Genomic DNA, 17,155 nt, shown 5'->3' with positions numbered 1-17,155 from the left:
ACAGATAAAGGTAATTCATGGTGGAATAAGCTCATCGTTAATTACATTACTACTGAGGAGTGGCACTGTGCTAAGCTGAGGACCTGATGGTGGCTATTGTCTTTATTTTAAGTAGTCTTTTTAAATAAACAGCTCAGTGATGTGGCTGTAAAGACTGCAGTTGCAAATGTTAGCTTACTGAGGGCTGCATACAGCAGAAATGCTATCAATGTTTCAAAATAGTGGTGGCTTTTATGTCAAGGTCCAAATCTGAATTTATTCCCTAATTACTAATTTAACTTTTCAATGAACAGTTTAACAGAATATGTTGAGAATAAAAGCTAAAGGAGATAATTTAGAATTGGCACAAGACAGCTATTTCTCTACTCACCTGCATACCTCTAATTTATGTTTAATTTCCCTTTAAAGAGAAACTACTTTGTAAATCTCTCTTTTAATATTCCATCTGTAATCTTATATTTAGAGAGTATGGAGTAGGTTTGCAATTAATACAGTGTTATAACAACATTGTTTAATGTGTTGCTGATGAAGCAGTTGTTTCATGGGTCATTAGTGTGTTTAACGCCTGGAACAGTCTATTAAAACAAGCCCTTGTTATTGCTATGAACATGTTTATTGTCATCTTTAGTACAAAACATACAACTAATTTTGAAATGTTAAAATTATTCATAGGAATAGCAGCTATTCTTACTACAAAGAGGGATTATCTGCAGAGCGTTCTTATCTGCATTTCTCCTTTGAAAAAGGGTGGACTACTAAACTCAGGTTTCATATCAACAGTGTTAATCTGGTTCATGTTGGACATTTCCATCATAAATGGCGGCTGTTACCATTGCTGTTGTGAATAATTTGTGGTAACAGGGAAAAAATAATCTCAAAACTAAGTAAACACAAATGAAGGAATGTTCTTATGGTTCTAATTGGTGACATTTGGTCAAATACAGAACCTTTCTAGTGGTGGCTGATGCTTTGTGAAATTGGATCTTTAGTACTCATTTAGGATTTTGCAGCTTGGTGCCTGTTGTCAGGCAGGCACTGGGACAGGCTTGTTTCTGCTGCAGATCTGAGCTGTGGGCATTGCTGATGGGCTTTCAAGTCTGTATTTATTTATTTATTTAGTGTATAGTTAAATATTTTGTATCTAATAGTGTAGTTGTACATTTTTAGTTTCAGAGAGTGTGTGTCCACTTTACGCCAGGGTAGAATGGGCAGTGGGCTGGCAACCCTAGAGGCCACAGGCAGCAGTGGCTTCTGTACAGAAACTATTACTTCAATGTGATACGAAGACAGCGTAGCCTGATGGTATACTGAATAATAGAGTTTTTAATAGTGTGTAGATTCTTATGTCCTCAATGACATTGTAATGCTCAGAGCAGATAATATAGTCACTCCTCTGTGAGACGTGCTCTTCTCTCCTTTCTCATTGATAGGGAGACAATAGGCCATCTGTTAATGAGCTGTTATGGTTGGAGAAGGAAACGTATTCTGGCACTCTTTTCAGAAGTTGGTAATTCAGAGCAGAACAGAATCTTTAGCTGAATCTTTATTCATAGTCTATTGGTCAGCACGAACTATTTCCATGTCCTGGTAACCACAAGAGAGGAACCTGCCTGTAGGAAACAGTGGCAGCTGTTGATGAAGACACCTATCTGAATAGCTTGTATTGCTGGGGCTAGGAGAAAACAATAATCTTGCAAATAGATTGTTATCTACATAGATGCACAAAGGACTTCCACATGGAGAAAGAAAAAAAAAATGTGAATACAGGGAAAGAAAGACTGTGACTGTTATATATTAATAATGCCATCAACTGCAGAAGGTATTGGGAGGTACCATATGAGTACATGGAAGGTGCTATGCTTCCCCAGATGCTGTCAGGAACTGGAACAGAAGCTGAGCGTGTGATAAGAAGTGTATTCAGAAGGTCTGCAGACACAAATGACTATGGACATCAGCTGAATGTTAAGCCTAGACCATGGCTTTGATCTATTCTGCCTCCTGCATTTAAAATCCAGTGTGAGCAAACACTTATCTCTGCATTGTGATGTCAGCCAGATGAGGCAGATATTGAAGCTGGTATGCGTATGTTTTACATGGCCAGAAGCTTTGTTGGGACCAGCCACTCTCATGCTTGCTCTCATGCTCCCTTTAAAGGAAAACTTCCTTTAAAATTCCTCCTGTTCTCAGCCCTTACCACCTGTGTTTTCTCTTGGGCAGCTGAATCAATGCTCAGCTTCCGCCTCAAATTCTCAAGCTATAGGGAAATACAAAGTGTCTGTAGAATCTACTACTAGGTAGCTGAAAAAAAAGTTTGATTCTGGTAATATGAAAGATAATGAGACCTACTTTTATGATGCGCTTTAAAAGAAAAACAAAAACAAAACCCAACAAACTAAACAGATATCAACAAAATTACGGAGACAAAAGCAAAACACCCCAGTGCATAGCTACCACTGCTTGCAGCAATTGTTTGACAAACAAATGCCATGTTACACCCAATTCTGTTCCCCCCCTGCCAAGTTCCCCACACAATTTGTGTTACCTCTGGTTATGTCTGTCGGTTGTCATGCTTTCTTGCAGTCTCTTTCCATGTTGCATGGTGCATAATAAGGACCTTTGAAGTCTGCCTTTGATTTGGAAGCTGAAGCACCTGGAGCTGCAGAGGTTGTAACAAAACTGCTAACAGCACTTATCTGACACTGTGCTGCTTCATTTGAACTATCTGGTGTTTGTTTGCAATTGCCTTCTCTGTTTGCAAACAGAGCAGATCTAAGCTTGTACTGCTAGTTTGGATAGAAGCTTCTCATGCCAACATACTGATCAGTGATCTATGATCTGAGTTACATGTATTGAGAGCATGCTGTTGGATTCCTTGTCCAAAAGAAATGTGTTCTAGTATGGTTTAAAGCATGGTAGGTATTTAGGGGGAAAAAATGAGTGGCATATCTGTTTTTAAAAGCATCTGCAAGATGGTGTATAACCTGAATGGTAAACAAGTTGTGAAGTAGAAGATGCTAAAGCATCAGTAGTGGACATTGTGGATGGTCTGGGCTACAGGAAACCCGCAATTGTGTCCATCTGCATGAGCCGAGGCAGTTACAGAGCAGAAGACTTAATGTGCAGTTGAGGCCAACAGGAAGTCTGGCACCTTTACCCACCTTGGGATGGTAAGAGGAATGTGCCAAGCCTTTCAGACAACTGCAGTTTGACAGGAAAGGAGATGATTAAGAGCAATGTTCCCAAGCCATAAAGGCTTCATGCTAGGCTGGTTGGATGACCTGCTGGAGCATTTCAGAGAAAGCTCTTCTATCACTTGGTTTGGCTGCTGGTGCCTGCAGAGGCCCAGAGGCAGGGTTAGCATGGTGGATCCCTGGGCACCTACCACATCTCTGTGGTGCTGGCCAAAGTGTGCTCCTACTGCTGCTCCCCAGGTGTTGTCCATGGAAGAAATAACTTGAACTTGTGATTCAGATCTCTCTCACGGCTGGAACAAATGGTGGCCATGAGATAGTCTTGGCAAACCTGGTCACACGTCAGACCTGAAAGAGAAGCTTGGGAGGGGTGCAAAATTAGGGGATGGTAGGTCAGAAGGATTCAGAGAACACATGATAAGTTAATTTGGAGGTGGTAGCTGATTTTGTCCTATAGTGAGAGTTGAATTTCCAGAAAGATGAATTTCTACAGACATCTGAGACTGTCAAAAGAAAAGGAGATGCTCAGTTTTGAGGAATAAATCAGTGGACCTTTGTGTTATTCCTTTTTCTTTCTTTGTATCCCTTCTCTTGGCTTTGTGTTTTTTCTGTGTAAATGGAAAACAGAAATTTCTGATGTACTGGGACTAGGGAAGCACACAGGCTGGGAGATTGCTTACTCTTCATGTCTTTCAGGCAGCAGAATGTGCATAAGCCTTCTGTCACCAACCAATCTTTTAGATCCATCTGCAGACATTTTTTTTCTGAACTGACACGTACTGATTGTTGTTGTAGCCTTTATTTGGGAATTAAATTAGGTAAGGTTTACTTTACTACAGAGGCATGGAGGAAAACATGGGGGTTTTGTCAGTGCTAGAGAAAAGAAGCTGCTGCTTGTAGAGGATCTCCTGATAACTGTGGTTTGACAGATCATTACCGATTGCAGCAGCTGAAGAGAGGAGAGGTAGGATGCTTCTTCAGCGGTGGCAGTACCGAGTGCAACTATTTTATATTCTATTAAGTAAGGATTTAATCTCTGACAGAGAAAAGCATCCTGTTAGTTTGATTTGTTTTGATTGGCAGTGAATTCCAAACTTCTAAAAATTTAGATTAATGGATTCTTTTATCTCTATTTTACTTGCGGAGGAAAAGAGTATTGAGGATTTCTTATAGAGATATGCTTACTTGCCCATAAGTAACAGGAGTAATTTAGAGACAGGGACAACTGAGGATTCCACTCTTCATATTGCAGCGCATTTGCTTCAACTTGAATTTATCCTTTAAAATATTACATCAGCTTATGTTACACTGACAGTGACAAATTCCTGAGGCAAAAGAATACATAATGTTTTAAGTCAACTTCCAAAACCAGGGCACGGTGAACATAAACATAAATGTTAGCTTTTGCATAGTTCTTTTTGTTGGCAGATTTACCACAGTCTTAGCCATGTCCCTTAAAAAAAATGGTTCAAGCAGTAGTATAGGGTCAGATCCTAGGCTTATGTCTCCTTGTAGGCACTTCCCTGGACTCAATCTTGATGCAGCTAGGAAGAATCTTGGTGTTGCTTGTTTACATGATTGAATATTGTTGGCTTTGATTTTAATCGTCAGTATTACTCAAAATATTCTAATATTGTCTGCAAATGATGCTCAAATTGCCAGGTGGATGTTAGGATATCTCTAGAGGTCATGGCTGGCTACTGTTTGTTTATCAAAATAAGCACTAACTATATTACTTACTGAGTGCCTAATGACTTCATATCAGAAGAATAATCTTTTATTGCCATAATTTACCCTAGTACTCAATGGTATGCATCTCTTTGGCTGGATTGTTGCAAAACACCTTTACTAGTATACACAGTATAAATTAAAGTGTTGGAGTTTATACTTTTTTTTTTTTTTAATCCCATTATTCTGTTTGCTTTCCATTGGATGCTGAGCTACTGATTTCTATCAAACTTTGAAAACTTAATACTTCTATGAATCAAAATAAAATAGGCTATGTACTTGGCATGTGCCATGTGCCATGTTCTTTGGTATGACTTCTAAAAATGACTAAATAGGACTTCTTTTGGAATGACCAAATAAATGAGAGAAGTTGAGAGTAGGGTAGATGGATATCCTCATGCCTTTGATGATATTTTTTGCACATCAAATGCTGCAAGTCTTCACAACGGCTACTATTGGATGTATGCAGCTGTGATAGAAAAGATTGATATACCTATGCATAGTCTCACTCATGTAGGATTACAGCAGAAATCTGAAATTGTCATTGGAATCACAAATGTAATTTCTCCTTTGTGTTCCTTTTCACCCATTATGTCCTTGTTTGCTTGTTAAGCTGAGTAAACAAGAGGTTGAGTATTGTCTGGCTTTATGTGAAAACCACCGGGCTTTGCCTAACTTCAGTTTAAAACAATAAAGCAGATTAAGCTCACTCAACACTTGATTCTGTTCTCTCAAGAAGCTCATGAATTTTTTTAAGCACTGATCTGTCATTTCTGCATTATACTATGAAAATCCTAAATGCATATAATACTTACATATCCCTTCTACTTCTAGTTAAGCTTATGTAAGAAAAGAGCATGCAATATTCTCTAAAATGTTCACAACATTCTTGGTGGATTATTTTGAATGCACAAGCTTTGCCTTTTCAGTTTTCAATTTTCACCTGGTAATGTAATTAGGGTGTCTTGCAGATGCTTTAGTACAATTGTACTTCCATTTGTACCCTTGGTATGTTTTTGGTGTTAAACATTTATTTGGTAAACATTTCATGAATAATGAAATGCTGATCTTTTTGGTTCAATACTGGTCGTTGTAATAGACGAAAAAAACAAGGGTTGAGAAAATTGATGGAAAACTTGTGTACTTGATTATATATTCCTCTTCAGATAGATTTTGCTTACTCAGAGTTTCTATACAAATGCTATGAACCTCAGTGTTACTATTGACTATCTCCCCTGGCTTCTTGCTAGGCACCAAACCTCTGTACAAGAAGACTTGTGCTTCCTTGTCTGAAAGCTCTTCTGTATGTTCCAGGAGGCTATAGAGGCCCACCACAGCCACAAAATAAAAACAAAATTCCTATTCTTTTCATTGTGATTTTCTTTTTTTGAGATGTGATTAACCAAAGAACTTTAATTCAAAATGCAGAAAAAAGATTGTTAATATTTATAGTATGCACATAGATGTAAATGAGATCGGAAATGATATTATTATTTTTTTTTCATATACATATAATAGGTTTTACCTGCGCTAGGTAGTCATTTACAAAATATTGTTGTTTCTATTTCTAACCTCTGGTGAAGTTTTTAAAGATTTAAGAAGTAGCTTACAAATTAGGAAAAGAGATAGAAAAAGAAAAACGGGTATTAAACAAAACAAACACAGAAGCATCAAATTGTCTCAGAAGGGGCATTTAAGAATTCATGGGCTTGTGTATAAAATTAGATTCTGGGTCAGTACAAGTCAAGAGAATTTAGTCTCAGTAAAATCATAGATGCAACCAAAATGACAAGACTTGGAGTAAACCGCTTGTAACCCGTGTCGTCATATTTTGTTGCCTTGGTGTAAAGGCCAAAAAGGCCTGTTTTGTATAACAATAGAGAGCAAAGGCCTTTTAGGCATAGAGCACCACTATGAAAGAGCTGCACGCAAAATGTTGAAGTTGATTTTTATGAGAGAAAGTAATTGTGATGATCTCGACTTTTGCTTTAACAACACTTTTTTCTTAATGCAATAAAGCAATGTCTGTAAACTAGAAAGGAACGGGCTAATATGCAGAAAGTGATATCCTTTTAAAAAGACTTTGAATGACTTCCAGATGCCGCTGTCAATACAATTTTGAATCAAAATGACCCTCTAGTTAACGGTAGTAAATTTTCACAGAAAGGTGCCCTGAAGCAAGTGGGTATTTCAGCCAGTAAGTCTGATGTTTTGATCTTTCTGTATCAGTGCTCCACTGTTGGCACAGGCATTCATCTCTGAGGAACTATGCTCCTTTGCTGAAAATATTAAAAGCTTCTGAAGTAGGAATAGTGATGTGTTGCAGTATGGATGATGAACTATGCTAGCATCTTCTTGGTAGGCAGGGGAAAATGAGGATGAGGCCCAGTATAGCACCTTGAGCATGAACATGCACAGTTAACTTCATCTGTACGGGACCCAGGGGCGACAATATGTGGATGAGGCAGGGCATGCATCTTCCTTTACAAGTGCACTGCATCTCTGTGCTGCATGGGGCCAGGCTAGGAGGTGTTCAGGAGCGCTGAGCCCACTGCCTCTGCTGGGGCATGAGCAAGAAGAAAGTCACTCAGGACAATCCTCAATGCTGATGCAGGTTTTTGAGCACTTCAGATAAAATCTGAGTGCCCTGGAAAAGTCACAGTGCTTCATGGAGCTCAGATGGGCCCCTGTGCTGGACTTCCAGCATTGCAATTCTCTTCTACGGTATTTCACTAAGGATCATTGTACCTGATGCTGATTGCAATGTGGGTTATTAATAACAAAAGTTTTCAAAATCTATTGCATTTCCTATGATTCTGACTGTTTGAACAATGGGTATAGATTGGCCAAGTTGCTCAATCAATTTGTGAGCTAATTATTCTCCCCACTTTCTGACTGGTTTAAAAATCTTCTTTTCTGTTTAAATGTTCTTTAAGTGTCTATTGATCTTTGTGTGGTTAAAAATAACAAAACCAAGTTGTTCGTAGTCAGATTCCAGTTGACTTCTACCTTTGGGGTCTGACTTCATTTTGTTTACAATTGTGATAAGTGTTGTGTAGATGGAGAAGATGACTTAGTTTTAGCCCTCAAGAAACAGCAGAGACAAAAACATGCAAGCACTTAAGTTTCTGAGGCATGAAGTGCAAGAAAATAAAGTGGGTGTGCTACTTCCACATGTGTTTGATTGTTGGATTAAAGATAAAAATGTATACTTTTGTGTGGTGCTGGCAAAAAGGGGTTTTTAGGAGTGATTAGGATTACTCGAACGGTTCTCCAGTGTGCTGCTGTGTCTGCACTTGAGATGTGGCAGGGCAACGTTCTTTGTCTGAAGGGGATTTGGAAGTTACTTTAAAGAGAGTTGTTTTATACCTACTACTGTTACTGGTAACAGCTATGAATAATTGAATATCAGAGGAAGATGCTTTTTCTCTCTCTTCTCCCTCCCCATTTTGTTTGCTTTCTGCATTTGACAGCAGTTTGTCTCCACTCTGCTGCAATGTTTTCCCTGCATCATCAGACAGGCGGTTGTTTATGTGGGTATTTGCACAGCATCAAGAGAAAAAAAAATTACTTTAAAATAAGGAAATAAAAAATTTTATTACCCAAGAAAATCCAGCAAAGGGGAGAAGCAAAGTCTGAGACAAGTACCGTAACTGTTGCTGTGTTCGGTTTATTGATCTGTTGAAAAGAAACCAAACAAAATGAAAGTTGACAGTGTCAGTTCTGTGAGCCAGTGAAAATGATTTGCTAATGCTGTATGATCACTGCTAATAACTGTTTCACTCTCTTTTAGGATCAGAGTCACACCCAAGTTTCGCAGTACCGCCAAGACCACTCTTTGATTATGAGATCCATTGTCCACATGACGGATGCTGCTCACTCGGGAATTATGACTCCCTCTCAGCTCACCACCATTAACCAGTCCCAGCTAAGTGCACAGCTGGGGCTAAATCTGGGAGGCACCAACATGCCACACACTTCTCCCTCCCCTCCTGCCAGTAAATCAGCCACTCCTTCCCCCTCCAGCTCGATAAATGAAGAAGATGCAGATGAATCAAATAGAGTAAGTTAATCCATGCGTTGCAGTGAGTAAGCTTTACGTGGCTATATACTGTGTTTTCATTAATGTGGCAGTACTGTCTCAGCTGCCAAGTGATCATACAAAATATGTATGCTTTAACATACGGTCAGCTATGTCATTTATTTACTGTTTAGCTTCTGATTTAGGAGGCTTTCATGATACCTCCATAATAGATGCTAAAATATACATATCCGTTCATATATTTTCAGTTGAATACATTCATGGTTCATTTTAGATTTTATAGATCTGGTGAATCTCTTTACTCCTCAACTTTGGGAATTTTTTCATTTTGATATTCTCTGGAGTCATTTAAGATACAGATGCATTTAGACAAAAATAAAATAAACTTTCTTCTGTCTGAAAGCTTACTTAATTTACAGTTTGCTTTAAATTAACCTGTTACAAAAGGAAAATGTTATAGCACTACACATACAGTGCTAATTCAGACTGCTTGATGAAAGATTTTCTCATTAGCTTAATGGAAATTGTATATATGGAAAGACGATTCCATTCAGCATTCTTAAAATATCAATGTTAAACAATGACAAAGTTAAACAAAGACAATAGAAATGTAGTTAGAGCCACTCAACGTGGCAGCCCTTGTTGCCACAATCTGTGTGTAGTCCAGAGGAAGGTATGGGGCATGAGGAGTATATGAGGATTGGAGATACTGGCAGTCCTTGAAGTGCTGATCTAAAGGTTTCCCCTTTAAGGTGGTAGGAGATGTAGGTGTAGGATGCTGCTGTGTGGGCACCTGACCCCACGTGAGAAGCCTTGGAAGAAGGTGTTGGGCACAGGGTGGTCCATTGTGCTTGAATAGATACTGCAGAACTGCTGCTGCTCTGACCCATGTCTAAGCTGGCAGCCTAAGTCTGGGAATCAGGGAATGCCTCCAAGCTCTTCTCTTTTGAGTCTCTACTGCCGAAATTGCGTTTTAATGGAGAAATATAGATCACCTGCTCAAAGTACACTATAGATTGAATACATGCATATGTATATATTAAATTGAAGTTAGTTATGGTGCAGATTTTGAGGTCAGGCTTCTGGGAATGATTCTGAGCCATGCTTACAGTGAGTGGTAATAATTTTGGTATTTAGTTCCAGTGGTTCTGATGAGAATGACTGAGAATAAGTGCTATTTGGTGGGAGAAAGACCCACGTAACAGGAGTATACAAAATGTTGCCTACATAGGAATTTATATCCATTTATTAATAAGCCAGACTGACAATAATTATTCAGAATTCCTCTGACTTCCATTTCATGTGTATGTGGACTGTTCCTGTTACTACTGTTTCTTAGGCTACCGGAGAAAAAAGAGCTGCCCCAGATTCTGGCAAGAAGCCGAAAACTCCAAAGAAGAAGAAAAAGAAAGATCCCAATGAGCCACAAAAGCCAGTGTCAGCATATGCCCTTTTCTTCAGGGATACACAAGCTGCAATTAAAGGGCAGAACCCAAATGCTACGTTTGGAGAGGTTTCAAAAATAGTGGCATCTATGTGGGACAGTTTAGGAGAAGAACAAAAACAGGTAAAAAATGGATGGAGGGTTGTCTCACAAGAAGTAAAATAGTTATTGCTTGTAAAAAATCCTCCTATCTCGGAGCTGAGCTCACTGCTTGCTGATGTAGACCTCTTGCTCTGCAGAGCTCCATTGATTTTTGAACTTGCTGAAAATCTGGCATCTAAAAAGCATTTTGTTATAAGAGTCAGTAGATCGTGTTCAGTAACTGTCTTTAAATTTTAAAGGGCACTTTGTAAAAAGCTCAAGTGATACTGTCCTGGAGTCTTGCTTAAGACCACCTTTTGATGATTCTCATTTCAAAGCTCTTATTTCCTATTAATCACAAGTTAGAATAGAAAAGGGGAAGGTACAACACATTTACCATTTCCTTTGATCTGCCTTATGAATTTGTTACAAAGCGTGTTGATTTTAAACCTTTGAAGCCAATCCTCTGTGCCTCATTACCATGTTGTGTGTGAAATGTTATCTCCAACTCAAAATTGGTACAGAATGATGAGTTTTGTTCTTCCTTGAGGGTTATTCTTCTTGCTATACACATGTAACTCCTACGCATAGATTGGAAAAAAAATCCTCTGGGGCTCTTTGCCTGTTGATGCACCGTGCAGCTCCCAGTCACACTTAGCAGTCTGACAGATGATGATATCTCACAGACGATGATCATGATTGAAGGATGATCTTTATATGTAGTGCTGATTAGAAATACAGATTGATTCACTTTTTGTTTAACTGTTCTACTGAAGCTCTGTGGGATTCTCTAATACTGACTTTGGGGAAAGTGAATTGTCAAAACTCTGTGAACCACATTTTCCTTTTTTTTTTTTTTTTGGCTGCTTTGTACTACTTCAGATACTTTTCAGCACGTGAAATACTCAGTGTCAGTAAAATATCATTTTCTAGGAAGATGCAGTGTGCATAACTGGTCTTGTCAAACAGTTGGCTACTCTAGCAGTTGTTTTTTTTCTATGTGATAAATGGACTTACATTGTGGTGACATTCCAGCAAGTGGACCTGAAAGTCTGTGGCCACCTGCAGGAATATTTAAAACTTCCAGGGAAGAAAAAGCCCTCATGAAGTAAAAGTGTTTTTGGATTGTTGATCTGAGCTTTTGGTTTTGTTGCAAGGGATTCTGAGAGCATTCTGGCTAAAACTTCTTAATAATTGAAGTTGGTGAAATTGTGGTCTCTTTTAATAGGTATATAAAAGAAAAACGGAAGCTGCCAAAAAAGAATACCTAAAGGCACTTGCAGCCTATAGAGCAAGCCTTGTTTCCAAGGTAAGCCTGATAATGCTTTCTGCATAATGCAAGTTTGTTTTTGGCAATGTTTTCCTTAATAATGGGGGTAGGAGTGCGGTGTAATGCAAAACAAAAGTAGAATCCTAAGATTTCTGTAATGCAATTCTAAAAGATGTGCTGCTGCTTGAACCCTGTGTGGCCTCTGCAAAGAAATTTCATCTCTTTAATGGCACTGTAATGATTACCAAACAAGAACTTTGTAAGCGCGTACATCTTCCATTATCCTGGGAAGCAAAATAATGCACTTCACTACAGAAGTAAAATTCAGTCATGAAAAATATGCCGACCTTTTGACATTAACATTTACAAGCTATTTGCAGAATTGTTTTTTGTTTTTTTTTGCTGTTGGGTTTTTGTTTTTTTTCCCTTTTCCTCAAGTGATTCTTCCCAAAAGACAGACTTGTTTTGCATGGGCTTGAAGAGCTGTAATTGTGTGGCAAAGCTTAAGTATTTCTTGCAGGTGAGGGGGAAAAAATTTGTGTGGTGGCTCTGAATTTGGAGAATACTTACAAAAGGACTGGCTGGCAGTGAGTCATGTTGAGTATCAGAGCAGATCCCTACTTAGTATGAAACACATGTGAAGAAAACAAAGCTTTGGTCTCAGATTTGAGAATTTACCTTTTTAACTGATAGCATGAGGCTGATTGTATATCTGCTGCCTCTGGACACTACAAATGAAAACAGGATTCTAATACATGTGTGAAAATCAAGGCAGTCATTTCTCTAATAACATTTCTTAAAGACCAAATACAAAAATGCCCTTGATCACAGGAAAGCAACAGCAACTGATGAGATCTAGTTCCTGAGAATGCTTATTTAAATGTACAACTACAGAGCATTAGGAAGTAGCACAGAAAGGTGCTGCATATTTTAATTAGTGCTTAGAAATACAACAACAGAAATTAGACACATGCATTCTTGAAAGCTGGAAGATTTCCTTGTGTTATGAAACTGTGTTTTTCTGTTGTCTCTAGGACTTAGATAATATTCTCAGTCTTTAATATCATGATGCTAAGTTCAATGGCAGCAGCAATTCTAAATTGTTGCTTTGAGGGAATGTATCTTGTCAGTCCTAAATTCCCTTTTCAAAAACAACAGAGATCATATTTTCTGCCCTAATTGGTGGGACTTGTGCTGCTGAGTGACTTCTGAGAAGACTGTGAGTGGAAATTACACTCCATGTCCAGAATTCATCTCCACCAACCTTAAGATATCTTTGCTGTTGCTTTTCTGTCAAAGGTTGTTGTTGAGAGTAGATACAGAATAAGCACTCCTGAGGCAAGATTTGATGCATTCTAAGGTAAATGTCTAAAAAATATCTATTATTGTATGGGATGAGAATTTTTCTCTCCATCACCTTAACAGAATTCTAGGCAACTATATTACATGTCTTATACAATGCAGATGTGTAAAACTATGCAAGATGATCCTACTTCTGATGCTTAATCATATCTAATTTAAACATACTCAGTATATTCAAACATAGCCATGTCTTCAAAGGCACTAGAAAGCCTCAGAACAAAGTTTTCCTGCAGGTATCTCTCATCAGAAAGCTCCATGACAGTGGAATTAGGCAGGTTGTTCTAAGCAGGGCACCTGCTGATGTAGCCATGCTGCTTCCAGTGATTCTGGGCTTCTGTCTTCACAATGCTCCCTTAGACTTCTTTCTGCTGAGAATATTTTGGACTTAATGCCTTAGAAGGGAAGAACTACAGTGAGCTAATATAAAAAGTTGTTTGATAAGTTTTGGTGCTTGTACAATACCTCTATGCCATCAGAAGTGATGTAGTGGGATATGCTTCTCCTCAGAACAGCGTTGGTTTTTTGTTTTGTTTTGTTTTGTTTTAACACATAAATAGAGACTGTTTTAGCTCTTTCAGCCAGATGAAGTACTACAGATTTCTGATGTTGAACCAGGGCACAAGTTAATTTGTTGTCTAAGAACTGGAATCTAAGTAGGAGCTTGAAGGTACCTTGTACAGAGAGAGACAGAGGTGTAATGCAATGGACCAGCGACCTTTCTCAGACTGCTGATTGATGTTTCCCCATGGAAAACAGAGGATGAAAAAGTCTCTCAGAGTATTTGTGACTTTTCTTTCCATTTAAACAGTAACAAAGTTTTTTTTTATTAAGAACACAAGGTAACTTCAATTGATCAGGTCAAACTGAGCCAAGGTTCATAACATTTCTAAATATATATCAAACAGCTAGATTTAGGTACTGAGAGAGGATAAATAAGAACTGAGATAGTAAAAGTTCAGATTGGATGAAGAAAACAGGCAACTCAAGCGAGATTTTGAACTGCATTTCCTAAATAGACTATTATAATAATTGGACAAATTCTCTAGGGCAGACTTTCCACTGAGCAGCTCGTGAGATTTGAGGGGGAAGGAACAGGTTTGGTGATTTTTTTAAGCTCAATACAGGATTATGTCTACTTTTAGCAATACCTGTTCTTCAATTTCTTTTCCAAACATAGGCTGCTGCAGAGTCTGCTGAGGCCCAGACGATTCGTTCTGTGCAGCAAACATTGGCATCCACAAATTTGTCTTCCTCCCTTATTCTGAATACTTCTCTCTCTCAACATGCCGCAGTATCGGCATCTCCTCAAACTCTTCAACAGTCCCTTCCCAGAGCAATTGCTCCCAAACCTCTGACCATGAGACTGCCAATGAATCAGATTGTAGCTTCTGTTACCATTGCATCAAACATGCCGACAAACATTGCAGCTCCATTGATAAGTTCTATGGGAACAAACATGGTGGCAACGCCGTCTTCATCTCAAGTAAGTCCCTCCATGCAAAGCCAGCAGCACCAGATACAGCAGCTGCAGCAGCAACAGATGCAGCAGATGCAACAACAGCAGCTACATCAGCATCAAATGCATCAGCAGATACAACAACAAATGCAACAACAGCATTTTCAGCACCACATGCAACAACATTTGCAGCAGCAGCAGCAGCATCTTCAGCAGCAAATTAACCAACAGCAAATGCAACAGCAGCTTCAGCACATACAACTTCAGCAGATGCAGCAGCAGCAGATGCAGCATATGCAACACCAGTCACAGCCTTCTCCTCAGCAGCACTCGCCAGTTGCCTCTCAGATCACTTCTCCCATCCCTGCCATTGGGAGCCCTCAGCCAGCACCTCAGCAGCACCAGTCACAAATACAATCTCAGACACAGACTCAAGTATTATCACAGGTCAGTATTTTCTGAAGATAAATGATCTCACAGCATCGCTTTGTGTTGATGGAGGGGGTAGGGGTAAACCATATTTGGCTGAAAACTGTAAATTGTTGATGGTAGTTATGCAGGGATGCATAACAGATCAAATGATCCTCTAAAGTGTCTATTAGATAGGCAATAAAGAACTACAATGTAGCTGTGTATCATCTTTTAGCTGACTATAAATCATTTTGTTTAAAAAAAAAAAAAAGCTGTGCTCTCTTTCATGTGATGCCTTTTTAATTTATTTAAGCTTTACCTACAATATGTGAATCAAATGGCCTAATAAATACCTGAACCTTATGACTGCAACATGGCCTTTCAGAGTTACAGATTTCTCTAAAAGTGAATAATGCACTTCAAGGCAGTATGAACTCATGAAGCCCTTAAAGCACAGTTGTAACTACCTGTAAAATGATGATTGGATTTCATACAGTCATACTTTTATGACATGAGTTCGTTGATGGCATTTTTTCTCATGAAAAAAAAAAATAGAGTATGTCACAGATTTTTGCCAAAGCTCTTAAATTTCTGTCCTAAATATCTTCAGAAAAGCAAATGCAAGTAACTGAACTTCAATGTTTGACCCATCCTTTCACTTCATTCCTCCCGATAAACTTACCATAGTTTGTAACAAAATATATATTGACAGTTACCCTATTACATTAATTCCAATTACAGAACAAATGTGAATATTATATTCTGTGTGGAAGTGATGAGTTTCAGATTTAATACACTGTATTTTTAAAACGGAAATGCACTTAACTAAGGCTGTTATTACAAAAAGCTAAGATGAAAAATGCAAGAGTTTTTAATACGCTGTAAAACCAGTAGAATATTTAAAAGAAACTCCACGACCGAATAATCAATGTAAATATTTTCTTTAAAAGTTGTAACTTTTCATATCATGTGTTGTAAAGTTTTCATAAATGAGGCTTTAATGTAAACACTGGTAACATGAATTATTAATTGCTACATTGCTTATTGTGTTTTTATGCTGTTTTATACTTTTTTATGAGTTACGATAGCAGCAATTAAGTTGTTTGTATTTTGCTTATCTAAAATAAATGCTTTTATCTTGCTATAGAATAAACACATTTCAGTAAAACCGATGGGCCACAAGTCTTTGATAAGAAAAATAACCAAGAGAAATGTTTCCTTGCAGAACTGCTTTCTCTGGCACTTTATTCCACTTTCTGGATTTGAGTGTCTCAGCCATGCTGTGTAAATAGGTACTGGTCTGTGCAGCCAGCTCTGGTGTCTGTAAGTCCATGGCTGGAGGGGGGCATGCAGCTCCTCTGAGCAGGCTGTGGCTTCGAGGTGCGAGAGCAGGTGGTGCAGCGATGATGGCGCAGAGCGCTCATCCACCCCATGTTACGTCTATCAGTGGGAACGGGGTAAGGAGCCTGTCTTAGCCACTCAGGGATGCAAATAAGTACAGTTTGGGGTTTTCCTCGTGTCCTTGTGTTTTTGCTGTAAGCCCAACCGGTGTCCTGAGCCCACGAGCCCCTGGCTTGTCCCAGACGCTGGCTGGTGCTGAATGGTGCAAGCAGGGAGCAGTGGGTGTAGAGGAAGCTGTTTCACTGGAAATATTTGGAAACATTTGCATCCAACATGTTGGCAAGATATTAACGCTCTTTCTACATCTCTGCTCTTGATGGAGGAGAAAAACCCTTCCTTTCTTCTTTCCCATCCCTGCCTGCTATTGCTGTGTGCTGGGTGCAGCCTGACCACTATCCCCAGTTGTCTTGCATGATTAATTACAGCATCTGTCCTGTCAGGAGCTATAATGAAGAGGTCTTGATAAAAATTGCAAATTACCACTGGCAACAATCTTAAACTGCTTATGATAAAATGAAAATTAAAAACAGCAAGTGTCAAACCCGAGCAGAATCCTAATCCTGTCTCAGGCCGTGTCCATGGTTACCGACCAGGCCCCAGAACAAAAATAATGGGATATAGATCCCCCAAAAGTTGCAGACAGACTTGAGGGAAAAGGTACTGTGCTGTGCGAGTTTATTAATAATGAATTCAGCTTTCAATATTTCACAGTCCTCAGGTACTCTGTTTATTATCTACAAATATTGAACAGCAAGAGATTCCAATTAGA

General features: G+C 38.8%; 1 protein-coding gene across 2 annotated transcripts in view; it reads left to right on the top strand.

The window, feature by feature from the left end:
• The window catches only part of TOX3 (TOX high mobility group box family member 3), a 70,569-nt gene extending 54,663 nt beyond the window's left edge, over positions 1-15,906 (top strand). For both annotated transcript variants that reach the window (XM_042877075.1, XM_042877074.1), the window contains exons 4-7: positions 8,713-8,982; positions 10,301-10,528; positions 11,715-11,795; positions 14,296-15,906. In XM_042877075.1, the coding sequence (XP_042733009.1) occupies positions 8,713-8,982; positions 10,301-10,528; positions 11,715-11,795; positions 14,296-15,036 (1,320 nt within the window). In that variant the 3' untranslated portion in view covers positions 15,037-15,906. The remainder of the gene's footprint in view (positions 1-8,712; positions 8,983-10,300; positions 10,529-11,714; positions 11,796-14,295) is intronic.
• The last annotated feature ends 1,249 nt before the right edge of the window (positions 15,907-17,155 follow it).

The sequence above is a fragment of the Lagopus leucura genome, unplaced genomic scaffold (assembly GCF_019238085.1).
Source record: "Lagopus leucura isolate 7727_CA_CO unplaced genomic scaffold, USGS_WTPT01 Super-Scaffold_100017, whole genome shotgun sequence".
NCBI lineage: Eukaryota > Metazoa > Chordata > Aves > Galliformes > Phasianidae > Lagopus > Lagopus leucura.
This window is presented reverse-complemented; position numbering and strand designations above follow the sequence as displayed.